Source organism: Pseudorca crassidens, chromosome 4, assembly GCF_039906515.1.
Source record: "Pseudorca crassidens isolate mPseCra1 chromosome 4, mPseCra1.hap1, whole genome shotgun sequence".
Classification (NCBI taxonomy): Eukaryota; Metazoa; Chordata; class Mammalia; order Artiodactyla; family Delphinidae; genus Pseudorca; species Pseudorca crassidens.
Genome location: NC_090299.1, coordinates 47,952,605 through 47,980,223, shown reverse-complemented (window position 1 = coordinate 47,980,223; position 27,619 = coordinate 47,952,605). Strand labels below are relative to the sequence as shown.

The 27,619-nt window shown below is 38.8% G+C and overlaps 1 protein-coding gene across 5 annotated transcripts in view; it reads left to right on the top strand.

The window, feature by feature from the left end:
• Nucleotides 1-27,619, top strand: part of KCNIP4 (potassium voltage-gated channel interacting protein 4) — a 1,191,601-nt gene that overhangs the window by 652,881 nt on the left and 511,101 nt on the right. The window contains exon 1 of one of the 5 annotated variants that reach the window (XM_067735631.1): nucleotides 16,606-16,862. The exons of 3 other annotated variants lie outside the window; for them this stretch is intronic. In XM_067735631.1, the coding sequence (XP_067591732.1) occupies nucleotides 16,763-16,862 (100 nt within the window). In that variant the 5' untranslated portion in view covers nucleotides 16,606-16,762. Of the gene's footprint in view, nucleotides 1-16,605; nucleotides 16,863-27,619 lie in introns of those variants that run through there. One more of the 5 variants, XM_067735634.1, reaches the window with a different exon arrangement.

Genomic DNA, 27,619 nt, shown 5'->3' with positions numbered 1-27,619 from the left:
TTTTTTCTAGTGTACTCAATTCAATATTAGTTTGTTCCATTTTTAAAAAATTGTTGACCATGAACCCATTAAGTTGATTTTACTATTTGTTAATATGAAACAATAATTAGCAAAAAAACACAGACATAGAAAACAATACTGTGGTTACCAAAGGGGAAAAGAGGGGGGAGAGACAAATTAGGAGTTTAGGATTAAAGGATCCACACTATTATATGTAGAATAGATAAACAACAAGGACCTACTGTATAGCACAGGGAACTGTATTCACTATCTTGTAATAACCTATAATAGAAAAGAATCTGAAAAAGAATATACATATATACATATATACACATATATATCACTTTGCTGTACACCTGAAACTAACACAACATTATAAATCAAATATACTTCAATTAAAAAAAAACACTCAGAAGGATCGTTTTTCAGTGGAACTCAGTGGATTGCTAGGGAACAGACTTTTAACTGATTGTATATACGACTGTGTGCATGCATGTATCTGTGTATGCCTGTGTAGGGTGGTAGAAGGCAAAGCTTGTCTGACTTCACCACGGGTAGAAGGGCATTAACCTTGACGGGTCATCCTTATCTCATGTGTACTGATATTTAACAGGTTACTAGGTAACTCAAGGATCAGACAAATTCCTCAAGAAGTAGTAGGCTCATATTGTGTGGATAGCTAGATTACCACAGTGGGACACTGAGGAGAAGGCAATCTCCAGAGACCCAGGGAGGTAACCAGTATTTGGGACTTTCTAAGCAAAAAGAGGAATTCTGGTAAATGGTAGACAGGTATTAGAGGTAAGCTATGGATTTAAATATAAAGGAAAGGGCTTCCCTAGTGGCGCAGTGGTTGAGAGTCCGCCTGCCGATGCAGGGGACGCGGATTCATGCCCCTGTCCGGGAATATCCCACGTGCCGCGGAGCGGCTGGGCCCGTGAGCCATGGCCGCTGAGCCTGCGCGTCCAGAGCCTGTGCTCCGCAACAGGAGAGGCCACAACAGTGAGAGGCCCACGTACCACAAAAAATATAATATAATAAAATAAATAAATAAAAAGGAAAAACTAGTTATTCACTGGATCCTAAGATCACAGCAGGGCTTCAGTCATTCTGTGCTACATAATGTATCTGTTGCTTTGTTGCTGCTTAAGTCTATTTTTACTTCAGAGGTAATTGATCCAACCAGATGCAAATGGGACCAGGTGATCACAGCTGCAAGCAAAGCCTGTCTGAAGGAGCAAGAAAGAACGGTGCCTGGTAGATCTTGGGAAGCAGATGGGCCTTGGCCCCCTTTAAACTTATCTTTGGCATTTCCCTCTTTTTGCCTGTGAGGAGAGCAGGGCCTGAGTACCACATAAGAATTTGTACCTCCCTGAATGTCTTTTAATGTATTTTTTTTATGACTTACTTCATAAATTCTCTCTTCAAATTGGTCTGGTATATTATCTGCTTAGAGTTGCAACTCATTCTTCCCAGGTATGCACAGCCATTATCAAATTAGTAATATTCCAGAGTTGATTTTCTTAACAGGAAGAATTATATTGCGTTTTCTCCGTTGCTTATTTAAGGCTTAAATATAATTTTTTCTTAAACAATTCCTGATTGAATGACTCCATATTTCTGAAATCTTGGAAAAATATAAGCTCTAAAGGGTTTTTACTAACCCTGTGAAGTTACAGGATTAAGTCCACAAAGAGAAAAATAAGCTTCTCTTTATGCCCAGGATCTTTAATAAAGTGAATCCCAAGTTCATGTAGAAACTTGCAGTTGTAGGGACACATATCAGTGAGCACTACAACAGTAACAGGATTTTAGAACGAGAAGAAAGCACAGAGTAGTATGTCATTTTCTTTTCTGCTATTTAGTGGTACAATAGTAAAAAAGTACTTTAATACACAGTGCATAAGTCTCAAAAATATAAAAGTAAATAACTGATATATAGAAAAATGACCTTTTCAAAATCCCATTTCTAACTTTCCAAGTCAGGAGCTTAAGGGAATGGTGAATCCAAGATGCTTTTTCCAAATGGAATAGAATTGTAGAGGCTCATTTCTACCCTGGGTAGCAAGATGTTAATTATTAGGATTGCTGTGACTAACAATGATGCTGTGAATTGAACTTCTAATTATTCTGGTAATGTAGGCAAGGATACTGCATAATTGAAATTCAATGATAATACAAAAGGCTTATTCTAACCATGGATTTCAACCTCCTTCCCTAGCAAACCTGTGCATAAGTCAATGAAAAGTAGCCATGTTGCTCTCTCCTTTGAAAATCTCCCTTTTTGGTGATGCAGTTTACAAGACAAAGTAGTTTAAATATGATGAGAAGAGTCTGTGCCTTTTCTGTGAGTTGGATAAAGCTTGAGTTATTTTTCATGCTAATGGCAGTGAGCACACTAGTGGGCTTCAGGCAGACTTTAGGTTCTATTGCCTTTATGCATGAGGAAACCATTTGCAGATGGAACCTTGGCCAGCCACGCCAAGCTTCAGGAGCCCATATTTGCTGGTTAGCCAGGTATGACACTCCTGGTGAGGTGAGAGAGACAAGCGACCATGGGAAGCTCAAGCCGTTACCAGGTTACTCATCAGCAGGGCCCACAAGGCATCTGCCATGAGAGTCATCTGTCATTTTCACAAATGCTTACCAGTAAACATATGGTTCTAAAAATCCCATTCATTCTCATTCTCACTGGTACAGAGGATTGGAAGGTTTGAGCTTGATAGTAGCCAGAATTTAAAAGGAATTCCCAAAAGGGGAGCTAGAAAATGTTTGAGCAAAGGCAGCATCATCGGAACCACTGCATAACTTTCCCCCACAGCTTCTTTGAAGGGTAAAAGACCCATTTGGATACACAAGTTCTGACAGTAAATACTCACACATACATACACTTTCTGTTCTTTATAGTCATACTTTATCAACTCATAGATAAATAATAGAAATGAATGTTCTATTTATTATATTTTTGAAATGATCTAATTGTTAAAAAAAAATGCAGTTGATATAAATACATGTTTGCCCATTTGATTTCCTCCATGAATTTTATTGCTTTTCCCCCCCAAAATATAGAGAGTCATAGAAAAATGATGAAAGTGTTTTTTGGACACTGAGTAACGAACAGATTTTCACAATTTTATGTTAATTAATCAAAATGATTTCTATGTTTATTAATGAAAATGTGTTGATTAACTTTATGTTAAAGTCATTAGGGTTTAAAAATTATGAAAAAGAATCAGTTGCCACGTGAATTGAGAGTTTGATCAAATCCAAGATTACGTAAAAACAATTTGAAATATGCGGTACCCCAGACCAAATGCCAGTTTTCTCCTCTTGCTAATGACAAGCATTTCCATCTTACAAGACACCTTTCCAGTGTCTCTTAAAAGCTGGCTATTCAAGAAATATGAAAGTCAGAGCAGCTCATAAGAAAAAAGTGATGTTACCGATGAGAATACCGTGTCGGGCAGTCCCTTGAGTCCCTAAAGAAAGGGAGTATATGAAACCCTAAGCTAGTTGTTCCCAGAGCAGAAGCTGGCCACTGAAAAGCTGGCTTGATAATTTGGGAGCCTGCATCCGTCAGTGTGCATCAATGAACTTGATTGATTGCATCAACCACCATTGGGGTAGTGGCTATTAAATTATTATTTAGAAAAATAAATTTGGATGTTCAGTACAGTAAAACCTTAACAAAGACTAAGGAAGGCACACTTTTTCAGACTAGTGATTGTCTTAGAACCTCTGGACTGTCTTAGAATGTTCTGGATTTTCTTAGAATGACTCTAGATTTTCCAGTTCAACCAGCTGTTCTATTGGATGAGTTTCTATACCTGCTAATAAACTGGTTCTTAGATACATATCCTTCTTTATGTATTACTGTCATCAAGCATCAAATAGCCATGTTGCCAGTGGTCTCACTTTTCTTGCACAAAAGTAATGAAAGGAACTCTCACACCAAGGTGTTAGTGATTAATGTTTTCTGCCATTCAAGTTATTTTCAGGACATGAAAAATGATATAATTAATGGTGGGATTCTAGGCATGGTGATTCTTTTTCGGAGGGTTATGCATCTGGCTTAAATCCTCTTTGTGCCCTTCCTTCCTTCCAATCCTCCTTCACTTACTGCAACATTTACTGATCAACTAATGTATTCTAGTCACATGGATAAGTACTGATGCTAGAAAGATTAATAAGCTATGATTCCTCCTTTCAAGGACTCATTGTTTCATAAAGGAGGTAGTTATGCCAACCAGTTCATAAATCTTGAAAGGATCATAGTTGAGATAAGTACAAAGCAGAAAGGAAAAGGGGGTCAATCTTGTCTGGTTAGGAGCTTGTGAAAGACCCCACCCAAGTGAAAACACTTAAGCTGATTCTTAAATTATGGATAATAATTTCTCAGAAGGAAAAGGAAGCAGTTGGAGAAATAAACCTGGTATTTTGGCTACAGCAGTAGTTCAGCATGACTTGAAGACAGATTGTTGGGAGATGAGGCTGGAGATCTCCTCGAAGGGTTGGAAGGAAACTTGTATGCCTTGCTGTGGTTTGGGAATTTCATTCTGGAGTCAGTGAGATACCACTGAAAATTGAAGATGGAGAATGACATGTTCCTATCACTCTAACAACAGTGTAGACTGAGGGTACATCAGAACGGGGAAGATAGGCTTAACAGAGTTTTAACAGGCACACGTTGAGTGGATGTCATAGGCCAGACATGGCACTAGATTCTGGGTACACCTTGGGAGCAAAGTAACTATAAACACCCACCTCATTCTAGGTATAACAATAACGATAACAACAGTACCATTTCTTTTCTTTTTTCTTGGTACTTATCTGGGTTGCTTCACTTGTTTTAAGTATTTCGACTCAGAAACTCTGATTTGTTATTACTATGTATATTTTATAGGCAAGGTAACTAAGGTTAAGAGATGGTATCTTCCCAAAGCTGTGTTGCCAATAAACTGTCAAATTAGGAGTTGCACCCAGGCAATAATTTCACTGTGATCTATTGTGATGGGAGTAAAAGAGATATCTGTAAAATTGGCCATGACCACAGTAAGAACAGAGCTAGGCCACAGTTCCTTGCTATAAGAAGCAGGAAAAAAAATCTAGTCTATAAAGAATCTATAATGAAGGTAATATGGAAGCTATAGCATCAGGGCACCAAACATGCTACTCTTCACCCTTTCCTAGATTGTTTTCTCTGCTTTCTGCATGTCAGTGGATGAAGCCAGCTGGTCAATGTGCAGTCTAGTGCCAGAGTGGACAACCAAAGTGCAGCTGTGGCTTTTTCTAGCCATTTTCACTTCTTGCTGCACTGAGTGGCTGGCGGACAGCTTCCACTCCAGGACTTCAAATCTGTCTGTTGGTTCCTGTGCATTCCGCAGCCAAATGCCTCATAGCTCTCTGCTGAGCATCCTCCCAAATTTAGTTTGAAGAAAAATAATAGAATAAAAGTTGTCTTTCAGCATCCCATAACCACAGGACATCTGAAATGCTATTCAGAAGTTAGAGTAGAAATATACTGTGGTAGGCAGAATTCTAAAATGGCCACAAGATTCCACACCCTGGTGTACATGCCCTGTAAATTCCCTTCCCCTTGAGCATAAGTAGGATTTGTAACTATGATATCTGTGGATCTGTGGTAACTATGATATCTAAGTAGGATTTGTAACTGTGGTAGTGATATGGTATTAGTGCCATAATTATGGGACTGTATATGGCAGAAGTGACTTTGCAGTTGTAAATAAGTTTCCTAATTAGTTGCCTTTGAGTTCATCAAAAAGGGACTATCCTGGGTGAGCCTGACCTAATCAAGTAATCCTTGAGAAGAGGTCAGAGAGATATGAAACATAAGAGATGCTTTCCCGCTGGCATCGAAGGAGAAAACTGCCCTGTTGTAGAGGGCAAAGAACTAAAAAACAACTTCTAGGAACTGAGAGTGGTCCCTGTCCAACAGCTAACAAGAAAATAGGGACCTCAGTCATACAATCACAAGGAAATGAATTCTGTGAACAACCAGTGTTTGCAAAAGCAGACCCAATGCTTCAGATGTGATCATAGCCCCAGTCTACACTTTGATTTAAGCCTGAGTGGAGGACTCAGAAAACCCATAACCAGACTCTTCATCCATGGACACTTTAAAATATTCAATTTGTGTTTTTCGAAGTCCCTCAGTAAAATATTAAATTTGTGCTTTTCTAAGTCCCTCAGTTTGTGATCATTTGCTGTGCAGCAGTAGAAAACGACTACACTAATGCCACAGTGCAGAGAGGTGCCTTCCTCAGTTATCAAACTAGCAGGTCATGCTGGACTAGCTTGTTCTTATGCCCCTTTAAAAATGTTTTAAGCTTTTCATGGCTCTCTATATAAGTTTAACATAGTATGCCATCAATTTTATATAAAAGTTAATCTTTTTAACTCTTTGAGGCCACTTTGTGTTGTTTAATGAGTTACATTTCCATTGCGCTGATGATCATTTTTCTTTTCAGTGTGGTCCTACTAAACATAAGTCTTACGTGTGTGCTTCACATCAAACGTAAGCTTAATTATTATGCAAAATTTGATTCTTGCATGATGTCAATATCATGGCTAGTATAGTTGAAATATTCCTGTTGAAAAGCAAGTTTATTAAAAAGTGATTAAGTTAGAGTTGTTAGTAATTAAACTACAACATATAAGTAGCATGAATAATTGTCAAGGGGATTGTGTATTACTTCTCATATTTTGTATTTCTTCGGTGCAATAAAAGAATAAGCAATTTTTATACTCTATTACAGTGAGGAAGTACAGCATGTCAACTGTAATGAGGAATGATTGGTTGGAAGGAACAATATTTGGAATGAAATCTGGCTAAATATGTATCTGCAACTAAGATTTCCATTAAGCAGGGCTAAAAATCTGTAGAAATTGCCCTGGGTTTAATGATCACATAAATAATCCTGTTTCCATTATTTGAGTCTTACATGATTTCATAATAAATGAATTATGCATCAGACAACTTTGTGTCTTTTGTTACTTTTATAGTATTGTTTTAGATAAAGATTATCCCTGGCAGAGTAATGGGAAAAGGCTCCTTGTGGCTGCTGTTTTGTTTTTTAATTAGATCTCAAACTGAAATGTTACTTTATCTAAATCAGCTTCACACTTCCAAACATTGGCATCCATCAATTGCTATTTATTTCACTTTGCTTGGTTATTGAGACAGCTGCATATCAGTGTTCTCCCTCACTTAAGTGATTACATTTAGAGCTAAAAGGAGGATGCTGTAGAGATAGATTCAAGATGGAAGCGAGGATATGTAACAATGCAGAGAAGTGTGGAACGGTTTACAGTCTTGTTTCCATTTAAGTTTGCATCTGAAGTCCCTTGGTGAAAGAAGTTGTGATGGATTCTGGGAATGAATCATCAAAAAATACTTTTGACAACATGGTATGGAAACTTGTATCTGTTCACAAATGATTTACAACTATCTTACTTCTAGTAGAAAAAAAAAAAGACTTTCTAGACAAGTTTGAGAAACTGATGGAGCCCCTGTCTATTCTTAACCCTGTCGAGTTTGTAAAATGTGTGACTCTCAGCTAGTTTTTAATAAGGTAGGGAAATGTCTCCCTGGAGGCTGTGTTACTTACTGGGTGAGAGTGTTTAAGCAGATTAATGCAGTGTTTCTCATGGTGTGGTCCAGAGAAGTCCTGCATTAGAATCATTGGACAGTTTGATAAAAATGGAGATTCATGAGCTCTATCCAAGACCTATTAAATCAGAATCTCTGGGGAAGGTCTGAGGATTCACTTGGAAGAAGATTTCAAGGTAATTCTGTTGCACTCTAAATTTCGAGCACCGCCAGTTAATATATATGTATAATTGTTCTCTGTTCTCTCTTGCCAGTCCTGGATAATATTGCTACTATTTACAGTTCTTTCAATTTGTCTTCAATCCTGTAAAGATGCACTAATATACAGCTTCAAAGTGTGTCTGAGTCATGCCTGTTTTTCCTCTGTTTAACTACCTTCACCCATTGAGCAGACTGCCTTTGCTATTTATCCTGAGGACAAGGTTGCCTGGTGAAGTCTGGTGCAGGTGTTGGTCCCTGACCATCCAGGATATCTAGTCATGGAATGTGAGTGTGATGCCTAGGTGGGGCTGATGAGACCGAAGGGGCAATGGAATATGTCCTTGAAAATGAATTTCCTTAGCACATGGCAGGGCTCTGAAAATCCAGTTGAACCTGAGCCTGTAGTCTGATGCCACACTAACACCTCACTGTACCTGTTCATTCTGTGGAGTGTTCCAGAATGGAAAGTGATTAAGATGTTCTCAAAAACCAGGGCCCAGGAAAGTTTCTTCAATGCTCTTTACATTTTTTTTCCTTTGCAACAAGGATATCTAGATTTCCATTTTTCTTAAGAAGAGCAATTTAAAAGTCAAGTCATTGTAAATGAATAGATTATCCTCATATCACTTGTGATGAAGATGATGGTAAACCTGATGAGCGGGTATGAGCAATGTCTTTTCTTTAGAATTCCAACTCAATTGAAGATACCCTACTCCTTTTTTTTTTTTAAGATTTTTTTTTTTTGATGTGGACCATTTTAAAAGCCTTTACTGAATTTGTTACAATATTGCTTCTGTTTTATGTTTTGTTTTTTTGGCCCCGAGGCATATGGGATCTCAGCTTCTGGCCCAGGGGTCGAATCAGCACCCCCTGCATTAGAAGGAGAAGTCTTAACCACTGGACCGCGAGGGAAGTCCCAAAGATACCCTACTCCTTCTTATCCACATGGTGTCTGGGAATAATAATAGTATTTAACTAATTGAGCTATTTGGGTTTATTGAGATAATTTGTATAAAGCAATTAGAACAGCACTTGATGTATAGCAATGGGCTCAATAAGTAATTACAATAACACTTACCATTCATTGAGCATTTTCCATGTGACAGTCTGTTCTAAGTGCTTTACATGAATCATCTCAGCAACTTTGCTCGAAGTCAGGAAGCTCTGATGTAGCAGAACGGGGATTTGAACCCAAGCATGCTCCTAACTTCTGCATTATCCTACCACTTCCATAAATGTGGGTCATTATTTCTTCACATTAATATTGATACATTTCTCATTTGATGCCTCGCTGCTTAATTTTATTTCAGTTCATTTATCCTCCCTATTCACTCAGTCATAGGATTTAGCCAGGAATCTCTTGGTTTGAGTAACTGCCAAAGGAGAGGAAGGAGTTAAAAGAGGCAGGCAACTGATGCTCATTTTGTGTGTCACAATGGGCAACGGCCTGAAGGATGCCAGGAACTTCATGGGGGTGTCAGGGCAAGTGATTTAGCTGGCTTTGAGTATTTTCCAGGCTCTGGTTGAATTCTCTGGTAAGACTAGTGTTATTCTCCACCGGTCTTGTAATGAAGACTGCCCTTGCTCTGAAAAAAAAAATGCCACTTAATATGTGTGTATGGTTGTGTATGGTACAAGCCAGATGCAGTGAACTTGATCTTGGTTCCATTCTCCTCCCTCCCACTCAGGTCTAAGTGGGACCTCCCACTCTCATGGTACTTTCCATACTTCCTTAAAGGCTTTCACCAGATGCTGCTGTGCATCTAAAACACTATCTGATCATGATCTCTGTGGAGTCACGCCTAGGTTTAAATCCTGGCTTGGGTATTTCCTGATGTAATCTACTAAGCCCCCTATTCTTCAGTTTCTCCTGCACAGTGGAGATAATGGCACCTACCTCATAGGGTTTATGTGAGGATGCAGTGGAAGAATTCATATAAAGTGCTTGGTTCACTAATCTGTCAAATAGTGATTATCCTAAAAATATTAGGCACTATCATCTAAATTTTGTTTTAATAGATTTTAAGCTTTGCAAAGACTGAAGATAGGGTTTTTATTTCTCATACCACCTTGTATAGTACCTGGACCATAAATCTAACAAGTGAATGAATGCATAATCAAAAATATATGGAATGAAGTTTGGTTTTTGACCAGGCTAACTAATTGAGACTCTAGAACTAGGGTATGGAGAAAGCTCTTCCAGCCCACCCCGTTTAATATCATCCCCAACTCGGAATCAAAAGACACAGATACAGGGCTTCCCTGGTGGCGCAGTGGTTGAGAGTTCGCCTGCCGATGCAGGGGACACGGGTTCGTGCCCCGGTCCGGGAAGATCCCACATGCCGCGGAACGGCTGGGCCCATGAGCCATGGCCACTGAGCTTGCGCATCCGGAGCCTGTGCTGCGCAACGGGAGAGGCCTGCGTACCGCAAAAAAAAAAAAAAAAAAAAAAAGACACAGATACAAATAACTAGAATCCCTTTGTTTCCTGCCTCAGTTCATCAAAGGGCAGCCTCATCTCTCATCTTGGAAGGAAACATTGTTTTCCTTGCAAAAGCCATATTGCTGAAAATGAAGCAGAAATGGGTTCATTCCTTCCAGTAACTGGTGATTTTGAAAAAACAGTACTTTAGGGATATGCTGTGAAGTGCAAAAGTATCTCTAATTCAGTGTTCATTTTTCTGGGGACAGGCCAAGGAAACCTTGTAGTGGCAGCAGAGTCTGAGCGACTCCCCCAAGTTGCTTTGTTGATGTTTCTTTTAAACAGATACCCGACTCTGCCTTTAACCCTCCTCGTTAGCTTCTTGAGAGTATGTCATGGAAAGCTTTTGGTAAACAATCCTAACAGCATCCCCTTTCTTTCACCACTACCTCATGCTCACCCCTCCGCCTCCAACCACCCCCAGGGCAGGGGCGCAGAACTTTCCTGGGTCTAAAATCACATCAACCCAGAAAGGGTAAGCCGTCTTCTAAAAAGTCACCATAAAGTGTTGGTTATTTATCCCTGTGGAGTTAGTGAAGGAAAGCATGTGTCAAGCACTTAGTGTATATCTGGCCACTGTCAGTGTATAGCTATCAGCTTGACTGGCCTCTGATGCTTTGGGACATGGGGCAATGTACCAATTCCACCTAAAACTCCACTTCTTCTTCTGTTTGATGAGGATGAAAATCTTTATCTTCTTCAGAGTGGTTGTGAGGGCAGGACAGTCACTGTGCTTAGCCCTGTGTTTTGGCAAGTTATGTGCTCCATGAGCCTAATTATCATTTACGAATATTATCGCACCTAATCCTAACAAAACCCCCAAGGGAGGTATGTTGGCCCCATTTTGAAGACCAGCAAACTGAGGTTTAGAGAGTTGAAGTCACTTGAGGGAGGTCAAAGGTCTGGAGTCTGTGCCCAGGTCCCTTCTTTCTATTGATTACTCTAGCTTTTCTCTTGTAAAAGGGAAGGCCAGGCTCTGTAGGAAGAAAAAACATTGGATTAATGCTTTAATTTGAGTCCAAGCTATGAATCGAAGCTAAGAGTTATTGACAAAGTCACTTTACCTATTTAGACTGCAGTGTTCTTCCAGCTGCAGTCAAAGGATGGGAGTGGATGCCATGCGAGGGTCTTCTCACCCTCCATATCAATGGTGTTCAGGTATTTTGGACAGGGACACCTTCTCTGATGCCTTCCTTGTATTGCTTTCCTTGGTCATGTTGTCAGGAATCACAGGTACTACTCACGTTAAACACAGAAAAGAACATGGCCAAGACGTTTTGGTGTGCAGGTGCGTGGCTCACCTTAAGGAGAGGTACCAGCAGCACCGTGCTGTTGTAGCATCCTAAGAGAGTGTGCAGAAATCTTACAAGAATCCCCAGGCAGACTTGGCACTCTAGATAACAGAGAGTGAGGCCTTGGAATCAGTGAGAGAGCAGGTGGCTTTTAGGGAAGGCGAATGTATCGGTTACATTACTCATTCAAAAGCTAGTCACTGCCTCTTGTGTGCCAGGCACTATGCTAAGTTCAGGGATATCCCAGTGAACAAGATGGATAAACATCTCTGCTTTCATAGGTAGGAGGTTATATTCTAGTAGGAAGAGATATTATATAAATAAGTAGACAAGTGATGACAGTGCTTTGGAGGAAAATAACACTTGTTCAGAGAGTAGTGACTCCAAGGTCTGAGGGCTGGTGTGCTGTTCCACATACTGCAGCTAGTGAGGGCCTCTCTGGGATGGGGCTTTAGAGCCAAGACCTAAATAAAGCCGCTTATTCATGGAGCAGTCTGGGAATAAGCATTCCAGTAGAGGGAATGGCGAGGGCAAAGGCCTGAGCGTATGAGGTAAACAGTCTGAAAGGAAACCCCACAGGCACTGGGAAGAACAATTCAGTTCCAGAGGAACCCATAACTGTAACATCCAGACTGGGTGGAAAGATCCTTATTCGGGCACTTTTCACTAGCAAACTGCCTACACACAGTTCTCAGTACAAAAGCATCAATTTTATTTTATTTTAATAAAAATTACATATATTTAAGGTATACAATACGATACTTTGATATACATATACATAGTGAAATGATTACTATAGTCAAGCTAATTAACATATCTATCTCCTTACATAGTTACCTTTTTTTTTTTGTCATGACAGCACCAGAAATCTGCTCTCTTAGGAAATTTCAAGTATACAATATGGTATTGTTAACTGTAATCATCATGCTATACATTGAATGTCTAGAATTTATTCATCCTACATGACTACAACTTTGTACCCTTTGACCAACATCTGCCCACCTGCCCCACCTTCCCACCCCTGGTTACCACCATTCTACTCTCAGCTTCTATGAATTCAAATTTTTTAGATCGCACATAATAAGTGAGATCATGCAGTACTTGTCTTTTTGTGTCTGGCTTATTTCACTTAGCATAATGTCCTCCAGGTTCATCCATTTCATCCGTGTTGTCACAAATGGCAGGATTACCTTCTTTTCCAAGACAGAATAATAGTCCTCTGTGTGTGTGTGTGTGTGTGTGTGTGTGTGTGTGAGTGTGTGTGTGAGGCATTTTCTTTATCCATTTATCCACTGACAGATACTTAAGTTGTTTCCATATTTTTGTTGTTGTGAATAATGAACGTGCAGGAATCTTTTCAAAGTACTGATTTCATTTCCTTCGAATATATACTCAGAAGAGGGATTTCTGAATTATGTGGTAATTCTATTTTTAATTTTTTAAAGAACCTTCATAATGTTTTCCCAATGGTGGTACTAATTCACAGTGCATAAAATTACCCTTTCTCCTTATCCTTGCTAATACTTATCTTTTATCTTTTTGTTAACAGCTCTCCTAACAGGTGTGAAGTGGTATCTCATTGAGGTTTTGATTTGCATTTCCCTGGTGATTAATGATGTTGAGCACCTTTTCTCAACCTGCTGGCCATTTGTGTGTCTTTTTTGGAAGAGTGTCTATTCAAGACTTTGCACATTTTTTAATCGAGTTGTTTGTCTTTTTCTGCTATTGAGTTGTATGAGTTCCTTATATATTTTGGATATTAATCCCTTGTTAGATATATGGTTTGCAAATATTTTCCCCCATTCTGTAGGTTGCCTTTTTATTTTGTTGATTCTTTATACTATGCAGAAGCTTTTTAAATTGATGTAGTCCCACTTGTTTATTTTTGCTTTTATTACCAAGACATCAGTTTTAAATGTGAACATAAAAAACTCAATCATTGAATTTTATTTATGAGGCAAATTGAAGGGCTCTACTGAGTTCCCCGGGGGTAGAAAAACATAGAAAAATCCCATCTGAGGACCACAGGTTGTGTGTGTTTAAGTAAGTAAGAATAATCCTGTGAATGAGCAGGAAGGAAGAGCCATGAATTCAGTTAACTACTAGTTTGGAAACTTCTCATGTTGCAAAGTTATGGGGGTTAATGGATTAATTAGAATGTCACGAAACAGTTTGGGAGGGTCATTTGGGGTGTAACCTTCATTCCTGGGCTGATAAGTACTTGTGCCAATGCTTAGATTTTTATTTCATTTAAAGCTGTGTGGAATAATGGGAAGAAATAATGGACTTTGAGTTGAACAAATCAGGTTTGAATCTTGGTCCCATCACTCAACAGCAGCATGGCCTTGAGCCTGTTATTTAAATTCTTTTTTTTTTTTTTTTTTGCGGTACGCGGGCCTCTCACTGTTGTGGCCTCTCCCATTGCGGAGCACAGGCTCCGGATGCACAGGCTCAGCAGCCATGGCTCCTGGGCCCAGCCGCTCCACGACATGTGGGATCTTTCTGGACCGGGGCACGAACCCGTGTCCCCTGCATTGGCAGGCAGACTCTCAACCACTGCGCCACCAGGGAAGCCCCATGTTATTTAAATTCTATGAGGTATAGTGTTTCTCTGTAAATCTCATCTAATTATATTTATTTTCAGAGTAACTAAGAGGGAAAAACAAAGTAAAGCATCTGGTATGTGGTAATTACATAATTAATGGTGACTGTTGTTATCCAACAAGTATCTATACCGCACGTCTATATGCCCTCCATGGAGGCATGTGGGGAGCTTAAAGGGAAGGAAGATGTGACTTATGCCCTCTAGAAACTCACTCTTAAGTTGTGAAGATGTCCACCCAATTGGCTATAATATAAAGTACTGTAAGAGAAAAACAAGTACTATAAAAACACAAAAAAGGAGAGATTTCTTCCAATTCTGCTTGGAGAAGTTTCATGGAAGAGTTTTAGGAGCCTGACAGGCAGAGTTAGTGTGGAAAGGATTTTCCAAATACATGCAGTATTTTTGAACAAAGCCCAGAGATGGAGAAGCTCAGAATGAGTCTGGAGGAAGGAAGCTGAGCTGTCAGGTAGAGTGAATGAACAGAAGTAGGGCCAATGAGGTGCAGTCCTCAAGCTGGGACCAGATCATGTAGCGACCAAGACGCTGTTCCAAGGATCTTGACTTTATTCAGTAGGCAGATAGGGAGCCATGGAAGGTTTCTGATTAAGGGAACAATAAGATGAGGGTTGCATCTCAAAGTAATTACCCTGGCAACTCTACGTGGTATGCATAGAGCATGGAGAGACTTGTGATAGAAACAAGAGCCAGCAGTGATTGAGCACTTACTCTGTTCTAACAGTATTACTCATTAATCCCCTCAACAGTCCAATGAGCTAAGTGCTACAGCCTTGCCCCCTTTTACAGATGAGGACATTAAGGAATAGAGATGTTAAGTAACTTACCCAAGGTCACACAGCTAATAAGAGGTCAGTCCTGAATCCAGGCAGTCAGACTCTGGAGTCCATCCTCCAAACCATTACTCTGTATTGCTTCAAAAACGGACCAGGGGCTTCCCTGGTGGCGCAGTGGTTGGGAGTCCGCCTGCCGATGCAGGGGACGCGGGTTCGTGCCCCGGTCTGGGAAGATCCCACATGCCGCGGAGCGGCTGGGCCCGTGAGCCATGGCCGCTGAGCCTGCGCGTCCGGAGCCTGTGCTCCGCAACGGGAGAGGCCACAACAGTGAGAGGCCCGCGTACCACAAAAAAAAAAAAAAAAGCTGACCAGAAGTTAAGGATGCCTGCATGCTACCCTGCCCTGCCTCTGCCTGATGTTTCTTCCTCTTCCTTGCTCCTCAGTTTGCTCATCTCTGAAATAGGAGACTTGAATTGGGTTTCTGAGATGCTTTCTAACTCTTGGGGTTTTCTTTTTTGTTTTTTTCTCTTTTGTTTAAATTCTGTATTTGAATGTGGGCCTGATCTATTTGATCAGTACAGTAATGGAGGAAACACAAACGTGAAATGGTTGTGCAAGTTAAAGACAGAAACTCTAACCAAGTTTTGTTTCTGATTGATTTTTTTTTCTTCTGAAACTTTCTCTTGCTTCAAATTTACTCCAATCAATTAAAAACATACAAACAAGCATAGAAGGTACACAATGAAAAAGAATATGTACATGTTTTGGTGTATTGAATGGCAATGAGCTAATACATAAGGGAACTGCTCAACTCTAAGATTTACAAACACTAAGAATACTTACTAATTTATCGTAATCATGCTTTGAAACGATGTGATAGTTACTACTCAAACCAGAGTATTAGTTCACAATGACTCACACAGAGCCCCAGGATAAGGCAACTCATTGAAAAAAGAAAGTCAATATTGAACAAGTCCCTTAAGCCGCATTTCTCTCTGCGCTCAGCTAGTTGGGACAAAATACTGCTTTTCCTGACTAGTAAACAAGGTTTCTGAAGCAGCTGAATCCAAGCTGTCATTTCGCCTCTCAGCATTTTCCGGTTTTTCTTCTTATTTCAAGATGCGGTGCTCTGGTCCCTGTCTGCAGCGGGAGTCCAGACTCTGGTTAGTTTCCGTTTCCAAGGCAACTGACCAGCCCAACAAAGCCACAGCGGCGCCGGGCGCGCTGGTCCCGGGGCCGCGGAGCCATCACTGCCGTGCGTCCTGTTTTCTCCGGACCTTCCTGGTGATCTCCCGGGTCTTCGGGTGATCTGCGCTTTACTTCATGCGTGGCTGTCTCTTTGTGTAAGAGTGATAAAGAGGAAGCTGATAATTCGACAGGCCCGACTTTATCCGACTGCCACTTCTAGCCTCTGCTACAATAGACAGGATGAATGCATTTTCTCTCATTCACGCCCTCTCTCCATCTCGTCGTCTCCTCGCCCTGTCTCTCTCTCTCTCCCCCCCTCCTTCCCTCTCTCCCTCCCTCCCTCCCTCTCTCCCTCTCTCCCTCTCTCCCTCTCTCCCTCTCTCTCTCTCTCTCTCTCTCTCTCTCCCTCTCTCTCCCTCTCTCCCTCTCTCCCTCTCTCCCTCTCTCTCTAGCTCTCCTCCTCCCCTTCTCCTCTGGCAGTAGCCTTCTTAATGTAGTTTAATGGCTTTACAAAGAAAGCCAGGCAGAGGAGCACTTCTCAGTAGCTGTGGTCGGACCATGACCTAGCTGACCATGAACTTGGAAGGGCTTGAAATGATAGCAGTTCTGATCGTCATTGTGCTTTTTGTTAAATTATTGGAACAGTTTGGGCTGATTGAAGCAGGTTTAGAAGGTAAGGGAGTGCTTTTTAGTGACTTCTAAAAATTCTCTGTTTTGCAATAAAAATTTCTTAAGCGAGTATAAGAGGCACCTGAAATGAGATCAGAGAAATGTTACTCTGGGGTGGACATAAAGAGAGGTGGGTTTTTCAGGATAGGAAAGATTAATAAAATAAACTTTCTGCAAGTTTCAGTAACGTTTTCAGAGCAAAAGAATGTTAAAAGTATGAGAAACACTTTGAATCAAAATGTTAGAACCTAAACTGAGATAAAATGTTTATAATTGGTATGTCTGCTTATATTGAGAGTATTTAGTCCATATTGATGTTATATTATTTTATCTAATATCCCCTTTCATTGTATCAGCAAATTTTATTTGGATATATTGTGAGGTCCACTTGTTTATTGCTATGTAAATGCATTCATCAAATCGAAATGGTTATACATTGATTATAATTTCTTGTGGTTTAAGCTTGGAGCCTAAGAATGATAAGCTTTTTATACGGTGTCTCAAGAAGTATTTATAACATTACTTATTTTACATCCCAACGGAGATTCTAAGGGGCAGAGTCCCCAATTCATATGACAGATCTTAACATAGATTCCAAAGAGCCAATTGTTTTTCAGGTGTTGCTGTTTACATTCATCAGATGCTCATTCCCCTATTCTCCTTAACAATCTCTCTTTCTTTAAAAAATAAGGTGTGTACTTGCCTGTATCTTTTCCTGAATTTGATGTTTCTCTGAGTAAATTCAGATGATTATTTTCTTACTGTGTGGAACACATTTGAGAGTATTTTTGCATATGGCCAGTAATTGTTTCTGTAAAGTTGTCAGAGCAATTTTAAAAGCATCCCTAGGTGATGTTTGAAGTAGTTATGCTTTGATATTCTTCTTGTTTCAAATTTTAAACTTGAGTAAAAATGCAAATATGTTATAAATGTATTTACATTCACAACTAATTCAGTCCTCTGGAGAATGACTGCCACATGTGACATAAATAAGGCTGCATTTACAAATAGCCAACGTCAAATTACAGTAAGTGTGTCACTCAGATGTAGGTTATAGAAACCTACATTTGTAATTGGTTGTGTGGGGGGATAGGGTGGAAAGCAGGGTTTGTTGAAGTAATTTTGAAGTAAGTTTGCAGAATGCTTTTTGCAAGCCCTTTCTGATGGCAATATTTGTAGTTCTAAAAAGAGGATAAAATTCTGAATTCTGGGAGTAGTGATTGCTCTTTAAAATTGCCTTTATCTTTTGCATTGTTGTGATAAAGCAATAACTTGGTTTGGCTTCTCTGCCCTTTAGTGTGTGTTATTTTCCTGGCAAATGTGATCGGGACCTCCCATTTTAATGCCCTGGTTTTCATTCTCTCTGAGACTGACAGTTCCTTGGAGTAGTGTTGGTATTTCTAGCTGTGTTGAGGGACTTTTTTTTTTTTTTTTTTACCTGAGTTCATGGATGATTTGTGGTCATTCTTTAAACTCTTTTGACATTTTACTGTGCATTTTGTGATTGAAACCTCCTCTGATATTGGTTTTGTTTTAGGAGCACGAACATTTACTCTCCCAAATGATAGCATGTGTTTCCTTCCTCTAAGGACTGCTAACCTTTATGAAACTATTTTTTCCTATTTTTTATTATATTTCAAAATATACTAATTTGCATGAACAGTTTCTATCTTGTATTTTATATTTTACAGTATCAGCATTTTCCAGGCCAACATTGTACTAATACTATGGAGAGAATGTGCTTTCTCATAAACTTCAATATAAACCCATATCTGAATTCCAGGTTTTAGAAAGTATTTTGAAATGGTAAAATGTTAATGACCACCTGAAGGAGGAATTATACTCAATATGTAAAAGTTGATAGAGAAAGAGAGCAATAGTGCTTTCGATTTTGAGGTTTGTATAAGACTTATCGCCAAAATCAATGCTAGAGTCAGAAAACCTTCAAAACAATATTTAAGTTGACCACACACTTTGTTTACTGGAGCTATAAAACAAATAAACAGACTGATAAGCTCTAATTCATTGAATATAGTTTGAATATATAGATCAGAATGCGCACACTTTAAAGTTACAACCTAGTTTTAATGAATAAAAAGTATAAAGAACATTTAATATCAAAATAACATCTTCATAGATTTTTCTGAAGCTTTCTTCAAAACAAACACGGGTGCTCCTTTCATTCAGATTTATTTTCAAATAAGAGTTCTCTTCCTCCCCCCTCATTTACATATCTAAGTTGAGGATAATGATTTCTTTCACCTTCCTTATTTCTGTCTGCTCAAGTGACCTAGTAAAGAAATTTGAGTATTAAGTAGAAAAATTTGAACCTAGGTTAAAGCCCTATGAGGATGATTTTGAGGGTTTTTTTTCCCCCTAAACAATTAAACCTTTTCATCTAAACTTATAACTGTTTTATAGTGTAGTCATCATTCAGAATGTAGTTTTTTTGTATTGTTATATATGCAACATGCATTATGTCCTCAAGGGCATGTATAATACTATGTTTGCATAATATAGTTATTATCTTGCTTTAAGTATGTATAGAAAAAATGTATTTCAAAATAAATTGGTAACATTAAAATCTGAAATATTTGTATTTGCTTATCTTTGAGTACTTTGAGCTTCCATTCTTTGCAGGAGACTGTGGAGTGGGTCCTGGATGTCCTGGGTCCTTCTCTTCCAGTCTATATATGATATGCATAAACACATAATGCTACACATAGATCCATGGCATGTATTTATAAACAAAAAAGTTTCATTTAGCAGGTAACAGTCTTTAATATGAGAAAATAAGACAGTAGTAAGAGTACAGACTCTTACCCCTCCTTTGCCACTCTCTTGCTTTCTAACCTTGGGTAAGCTACGTTACCTCTTTAGTTGTCTAAAATGAGAAAACTGGACTTGATAACCTTCATGGAAGTTTCCATTTAAAAAGTTCTATAAGTCTATCAGGTAATTAAACTTTGATCATTTATATAACACATATCCTTTTTTATGAAATGGGTATCAATGGCCTACTTTGGGATTGATATGCAGTGCTGTTACTAGGCTGATCTTTCCTTCTCTTCCATAGTGGGATAATTCATCATACCTCAGGAGATTTTCATTGTATTTCAGGAGAATAGAGAAATGTCCTTTCCTGTAGCTCTAGAATTTGGCATTTGGGGCTGCTATTTTAGGCATCCGTGTGATAGAGTTTCTCAAAACTTACATGGGATTTCAACAACAGATAAACACATCATGTTATAATTTATTAATATTTCATAGTTCAGTTCTTTTCTTTCTTTTCATTTTTGCAATTCAAAGTTCAATATTTCTTTTTAAGAAAAGAAATATTAATACCAGGTCAGTATGCATGCAAATAATATTTTTAACTTGAGCAAAGTTTTGAGGATAATGCACAATGCCAGAGTTTTGAATTCACAGATTCTCTCTACTTAGTGAGGAGTTCAGGAAGCTCCAGGGTTATGCTGGTTTGGAACACTCCTAAAACCTCACAAGAGTAAATTACCTCTTTTCCAGCTATAAAAATGAAAGTGGTTTTCTGTTGACACATTCCAGGGAGAAATTGAATCAAAATTTTAATGGCAAAGCTATTTCATTATCTCTATATGCAACACTGGGCTGTGAAAATATCTACTTTTCATCCAAATATGTATTAAATCATGCTGAAGTAGTTACTGAATTGAGAAAGAACCATTCTTCTCCCTACTACTAACCTTGATAAAAGGCAAAATTTTACAAAAATGCAATAACACACGTGACTTGAAAAAAAAATCTTTTATTGGTAATCCTCTTTGATAAAAAGACAAAAGAAATTAACTGATAATCTAATCCCTTTGTAGAATACACATTAGAATTTCTTTTGTATTTATTGAGCTCACTTTATTTAGCAGATATCTGTGATGCTGTAATACAGCTTCCCCAAGAGGTCTAAGTAAGGCATTAGCCATATACTCAAAGATGGATTTTCAGAACCCTGGTTCTTAATTCTGCTGTGCTGTTGACAGAATTGTGGGTGTGTTGGGTCTGTCAATAAATTGGGCCAACTGGAAAACTGTACTGACTGTGTGACCATTCCATGATGTTTAATGAGGACCAAGGGACTGGAGACGACTGGGAGGGGGTTATGATTTCTATCTCGGATCGCTTAATTGAAATTTACAAAGCAGACTTCTAAAATTCTCCTAGAATTCTGCTTCTCCAGATGCAATGGGATACCAAAGCTATGTGTATTTCAACTATCTGGAAAGTCTTTCTAAAGTGAAATGTTTAAGAAAGGTAAAAGAGTTTATAGAGATATTAGAAAACTTAAATTATTTTTTACACAATCTCAATGTGGAATAAAGGGAATACTCATACAGTTTGATCTTCTTTGGGGTCTTTTATAGTTAATATTTCAAAAACATTAATATTGACAAAGGGGCTATTGGAAGAAGAGGATTTAGTGTGGTCAGAGATTATATTCAGAGGATCCAGAATTATTTTGCTTGGATTCTAATCACTGTTTCACCTCTTAATAGTCATATGATTTGGGGCTGTTACTTGACCTCTGTAATCCATATTTTTTATCCATAAAATGAAATAATGATAAATAATATTAATATCTTGCTTTATTGAGGGTTACCAATATGCAAGGCAAGTTTTAGACGCCAGTATGATATTAAACTGTGTATTAAAATGTTCTCTAGGATAGTATAGAATTAGTATTAATATTAGTATACTAATATTTAATCTTCACCCTGGTCCTCTGAGGTAGGTACTATTGTTCTCAGTTTAATGATGAGAAAATTTAGAACTATAGAGGCTAAGTAACTTGGCTCAAGGTTACTCAACCAATAAGTCATAAAGCTGGAATTCAAACTCAGGCCATCAGGTTCTATATCCTATTTGTTAATTTCCTAGACATTACAGCATGATGGCAATGGCAAATAATTTGGTGAAGGGGAGAAAGTGTTAAGTCAAGTATCCATTAACTCTTTCTACAAGGCTTTCTTGAATACATTCTCTGTGTGAACACTCTCAATCACTAACATTGTTTAATAAGCAAAAATGTTCATACTGACATACTGACTGTAGTATTCTACGCATAGCATAGAGAATATTATAAAGCCCCTATCTTATAAATTAGACATAAAATCTTACAACATAAATGAATCTTCATTAAATTTCAGTCTAATCAAAGACAGTATTCAGTTGGGCTCTGGGGTAAAAATTGAGAAGAAAGTCGATATATGTGTTCTGTCTCAGACTGAGCCCAGTTTCTGTCTGGTTTGTCTGTGGGTGACAGGTGGGACTGCTGGAAATAGGTGGGACAGAGAAGGGCTGGTGAAGGAGAAAACTCTATATATTATGTTACGGTGTAAAGATGAGACCCTGAGTCCGGGAAGGGGGTTATTTATAAAAGGGTCTAAGATTTATGAGCAGGAATGATTGGAACATGGATAAAGGAATAGATGATTCACACTGGATTTTGGGTCAAGTGCATCCAGTGTTGGTTTCTAGTATAAAACAAGGGTTTTAGTCTTGATAAGCATGGTCATCAACAGAAAACACATACTCCAGCCTTTATCAGCAGGTATAAAGCATGAAGGAACACAGTTCTAGCTATGGGAAACAGAGTTCAAGGGAGGAAGGAAAGCTTAACTTAGCTGAGAATTCACTACTAGGCAAACAGAGTAAGAGGAGTGTTACATATACTATGCCCTGGAATTATCTTATCCGGCAAGTGAGATTGTAGGTGTTATTTCTGTTTTGCAGATGGATGAAAATGGAGATTCAGAGAGATTAATAATTTGCTCGAGGCCACAGGGGAATAAGTGAAGGAACCTGAAATAGTTGCAATACCTTCATGGTGGTACTGATCCAAATGACATTCACTATACTACAGAAAATAAATATTCAGAAATGGGATACATTTTACACAGATAGATAAAAGCCACATTTAATATAAACTTTAATACAGACTATCCCTAAAAATTGTTACTTTTCAAAAATTTGCCTTATTTTTTGTTTTACTTCTGCTTCTATGTAGAGGCATTCTATGTGAAAACACAGCTATGATAATGAACAAAAAGAAAATGAGGAAGAGGAAAAAAGGAAAGATACATTTATAAATCACGTAATTGAAGCTCTGATTTATTAAGGCTTCATAAAATGGAAAATACTTAGAAATTACCAATTCCAAATCAATCATTTCATAGATGAAGAAACTGAGTCCCAGAGAGAATAAATGACTTACTGAATGACTTGATTTTGACAGGCTTGTCTCTGCAGAGAAAAAATCTAATGGATTATACTCAGACAGTAAACTTCAAATATAATCTAAATTGCACCAAATATTTATCCAAATTATAGCTCTCCTTAATTCTGCTAGTGGAGCAATCACTCTAAAGTTCAAGGATTCTAAGATGTGGGTGATGGGAAGTGGTTTTGTGCCTTAGCTTTGTCATTAGAGACAGGTGCCACCACAAAGAATCCTTAGGCTGAGGGACTTGGTCATAAATTGAGGTGTTTTCCACCTTGATGACTTGTCTGAATAAGTTAGTTGTAGAGAGTCATTACCCCCTGACAGTCATTCAGTGACCCCAATGGATGAATTTCTGGAAGGCACAGGCTTAATAACCAGTAGATACATTTACAAGTCACAAGTGTACTTATCCTAATTGTTCACCATTCTGATTATTAAAAACAAGAAGCACCTTGTTTATTGCCTGCACCGTCTCGCACCCATGAAATTGGTGAAATTTACCCCCACTGTCCAGGCGGTTGGGGGCAATTATTTGAAAAGCATTGAACATCATCAAGATGAATCTTACTGCTAAAAATATACCAATAGTATGGTTCAGCTGTTACAGGGAGGCTGTAGAGTATAGATGCTAAGAACATACTCTGAAGCCAAAATAATTGGAATTAACAATATTTAAGTTCTGTCTCTAATATGTATTAGTTGTATGATTTTGTATAAGCACCCCAACCTTCTGTGCCTCAGTGTCTTTATATCTTAAATAAGAATAATCATAGCACCTCCCTCTCCTGTGTGTTGTACAGATTGAAATGTTACTATTCGTGTGTGCTTAGAGCCAGCTCTAGAATATTATAAATGATTTGTGTGTTTTGCCATTATGGCCACGCACATCATCTTTCTTTCCAAAAAAAGGAAACCACCACTCAATATCTAAAACCAAAAGCTGAATTCATTGCTTGCTAAGCAAGTGAGAACCGCACTTGTAGGATACAGTTGTTCAGAGAAAAACACTGCTAATGTTATTTAGAGTTTTCAGCTTTCCAAAGAGTGGTTATTATTAATGGGAAGTTGTCATTGATCAATTGAGTTGGGTTTAAAACTGGTTCTGGTGCTACTTGTTAATATAATTGAAAAATGATCATTCATTTCCTTCCTTGAAACTACAGTACAGGAACTTTTTATTTTCACAGTAAACAACATTTAAGATTATTTATTGAGCACCTCCCAAGTATCAGCCGCTGTTCTAGACACTGGAGATGCAGCCTTAAGGAAAGAGACAAAATCTTTGTTCTTGCAAGCTGATCTGCTAAATTTTGAGATACAAACTATAAATGCTACAGAAATGTATGGAAGACAGAGTAGTTATAGTATAATTCATTCATTCATTCACTAAATATGTGTTTCTCTACTATGCTTCACACATAGTTCTAGGCACAGTAATGAGCACAGTCCAAGTCCTTGTGGAATTTATATACTATTGGGGAAACAAGACAAAAAGATAAAGAAACAAAGGAATATATAATCTGATATTTAATAGAAACAAGCACAAAATGTAATAAAGGGACAGAAATAGGCATGTTATAATAGAGTGGTCAGAAAAGCCCTTTCTGAAGAATTGATCTTACTGCCAATAACTGAATGAAATGAGTGTATGTGACATCATAGAGTCTGGAACAAGAGGATTACAAGCAAAGGGATGACCAAGTACAAGGGCCTTTGTTTACAAGTGTATTTCTTGTGTCCAAGGAGCACAGATTTGCTGGTGGAAGTGGAGCAGAGTGAGCTGGAAGGTTGGTGGTAACAGTGGAGGGATGGGCAAGGGCACAGCATACATGGCCATCACAAGGACTTTGAGTTTTGTTGTTTGTGTACTGGGAAGTCACTGAAAGATTAGGCTAGGAAGTCTCTATGAGTCCCCTATTCCAGCTTATTTTCTGGGCCTTGATATTTTTCACACCATATCTGCCTGCCCCAATGTCAGCAAAGGGTAGGCAGACACCTCTTTGCCCTGCCCCAGACAACTGCCAGGACATTGACTCATTACCTTTTGTCAGACTTCTTTTATCTGGAAGAACTTCCTCTATTTCCCATGACCGATCTTTAGCATATGCTGTGGACTAAATATTACGTTCTTTTTGTTGAGCTCGATCTGCCCTTTTACCAGCCCTGTGAGGTTGGAAAGCAGGTCTAGTCTTCATTTCTCCTTACCAGGCTGCTTCAAGATCCTAGGATACAAACCCTACTCTTAATTACATCTATAAGAACAGTGTAAATTGTCTCAGTAAGACTTCGCTAGAGAAGGTATTTTAAAAACAATCAAGTAATATTGCTTGAGCACCTGCCATAGTGAGAGTGTTAAGATAGTGGAGGCAAAGAGGCAGATTTCACAAAAAGGAAAGCCATGTTGTTATCCTTTGAGTAACTCCTCCTCTCCCACATATTAGCTTCAAAGATAAATATTCAAATTGGACACATTCCATATTGAGATGAGAATAAGATCCCAGATATTTGTACTAATGACATTTTTTTGGAACTAGCAAGAATTATAGACACTGTAGTCCAACCCCCTCATTTTATGAGTAAATTGAGGCCCAGGAAGGTTAACTGACTTGTTAGAAATGACAAAACTAACTGGTAGCATTAGATACCATAATAAGTATACAATCTATGATAGAGTGATAAATTACATTCTAGGTGAGAAGCTAATAACTTTACATTTTATAGTATCTAATTTTACAAAACCGTGTAAGAATAATCTTATTAGCCATAATTACAGGAATTCTGGCTCTTAAGATTGTATTATGAACATTTTTTCATTACATTGCTATTTTCTGGTGTTTTGTCTCAGGAAGATGTGGGGGAGGGGGAGGTTTCTGATACACAGGCAGAAATAAGTCTCCTGAAAAAAACTGGTGAGGTGTGCCAACACGTGATCCACAGTGGTGAAGACACACCGAATGCTTAGTGCTTGGGCATTCAGGCAGGCATCACATGAATATAGGAGTGGGGCCTCGAGTAGGGAGGTCCCAGAGCGGTGAGCAAGAAGTTGGCATCAGATGCTAATAATACCAGTAACACCTGAATGAGAGATTTGCGGAGTCTGTGCCAGGCACCATGGCCAGCACTGTCTGTGCATTATTCATGTTGACAACAATTTTTATGAACCAGTCATATAATTGAAGATTAAAGAAATGAGAAAGTATATGCTGTGGAAGTTTCAACACTTGGATCATATACCTAGAGGTGGTCTAGCTGGGATTAAAATCCATGCTGTCCACTGGAGAACACAGGTTCTCAGCCACCATGTACCTGCCTCTCAGGTAGGGCTAGGTCATGGTCAGAGACAGAATTACCTTGACGTAAATGAAGGTTAAGCTATAGATTTCCTTAAGTATGTGGGCCCCTCCCCATTCCCATTGTAAATAAATATTAACTTCCACACCAAATTTTGTATATGTCATTTTTCCCTCTTTTTTAAAAGATTCTTATCTTCCAAATTATATAAGATTCAGGCCTGACCTAACCAAGATCTGCCCCTACTGTGAGCTTAGAAAATCTTGCATTTTCTGGCACATGAAGTCCGTAGCTGGGGATACAGAAATAGAGGTTCATCCACTAAGACAGGAAGCTGGATACAAACTTCCCATTAGGGGTCCCCATGTCTCTCTGTGAATCTCCATGGCTACCCAGGCTTCACGACTGGCCCGATAAGGAAGAGACCATCTGGCAGCATGACATCTCCAGGTGTGGCTGGCTGTAGGGGGAATGAAGTCCAGTTCCCCACAGAGTTGACTCAGGAACTAGTTGTGCTTGAACCTGCAGGAAGGTCCCAAGGGCTGACTAGCAGCATGGCTGAGTGGAGAGAGCACGGACTTTCACATCAACAGATGTGGATTTGAGTCTGACCTCCTTCACTTACTAGTTGACCTTGGGCAACTTACTGGATCTCTTTGAGCCTCAGTTTCATCATATGTAAATTGACCATTTTCGTGAAGACTAAAAGAGAAGAATGGACAGTCCCTGGCTTTATTATGGTGCTCTATAAATGTGGCCAATTATTGTACATACAGTATAAAAGCCAGGTAGGGCAAAGACTGAGGAAAGGAGGCATGGGTAAGCATCATCTATTATTTATTTATCATTTGTTTTATATACGATTATCTAGCTGTACGCTACAGATTCGGAGTGCCACCCTAGAAATCTTTGTGCTTACCTTTGCCCTCCTCTTCATCTAGGACAAATGGACCCTTTCATGTTCATAGGTATTCATTCATTCATACATACATTTATTTAACCTATACTTACCAAGCTTCTACTGGATGCTGTTCTAGGGGCTGGAGATATGACAAGGACAAAAACACTGAGGTCCCTGCTGTTGCAGAGGAGTTGGCCTTGATTGCAGCAGAGACTCTCCTTCCCTGTATTAGATGCTGGGGAAGGCAGAGAATATGGATGTAAATGTTGGTGCATTCATAACGGGAAGCTGAGAGACACTGTCTGATTGCTTTCTT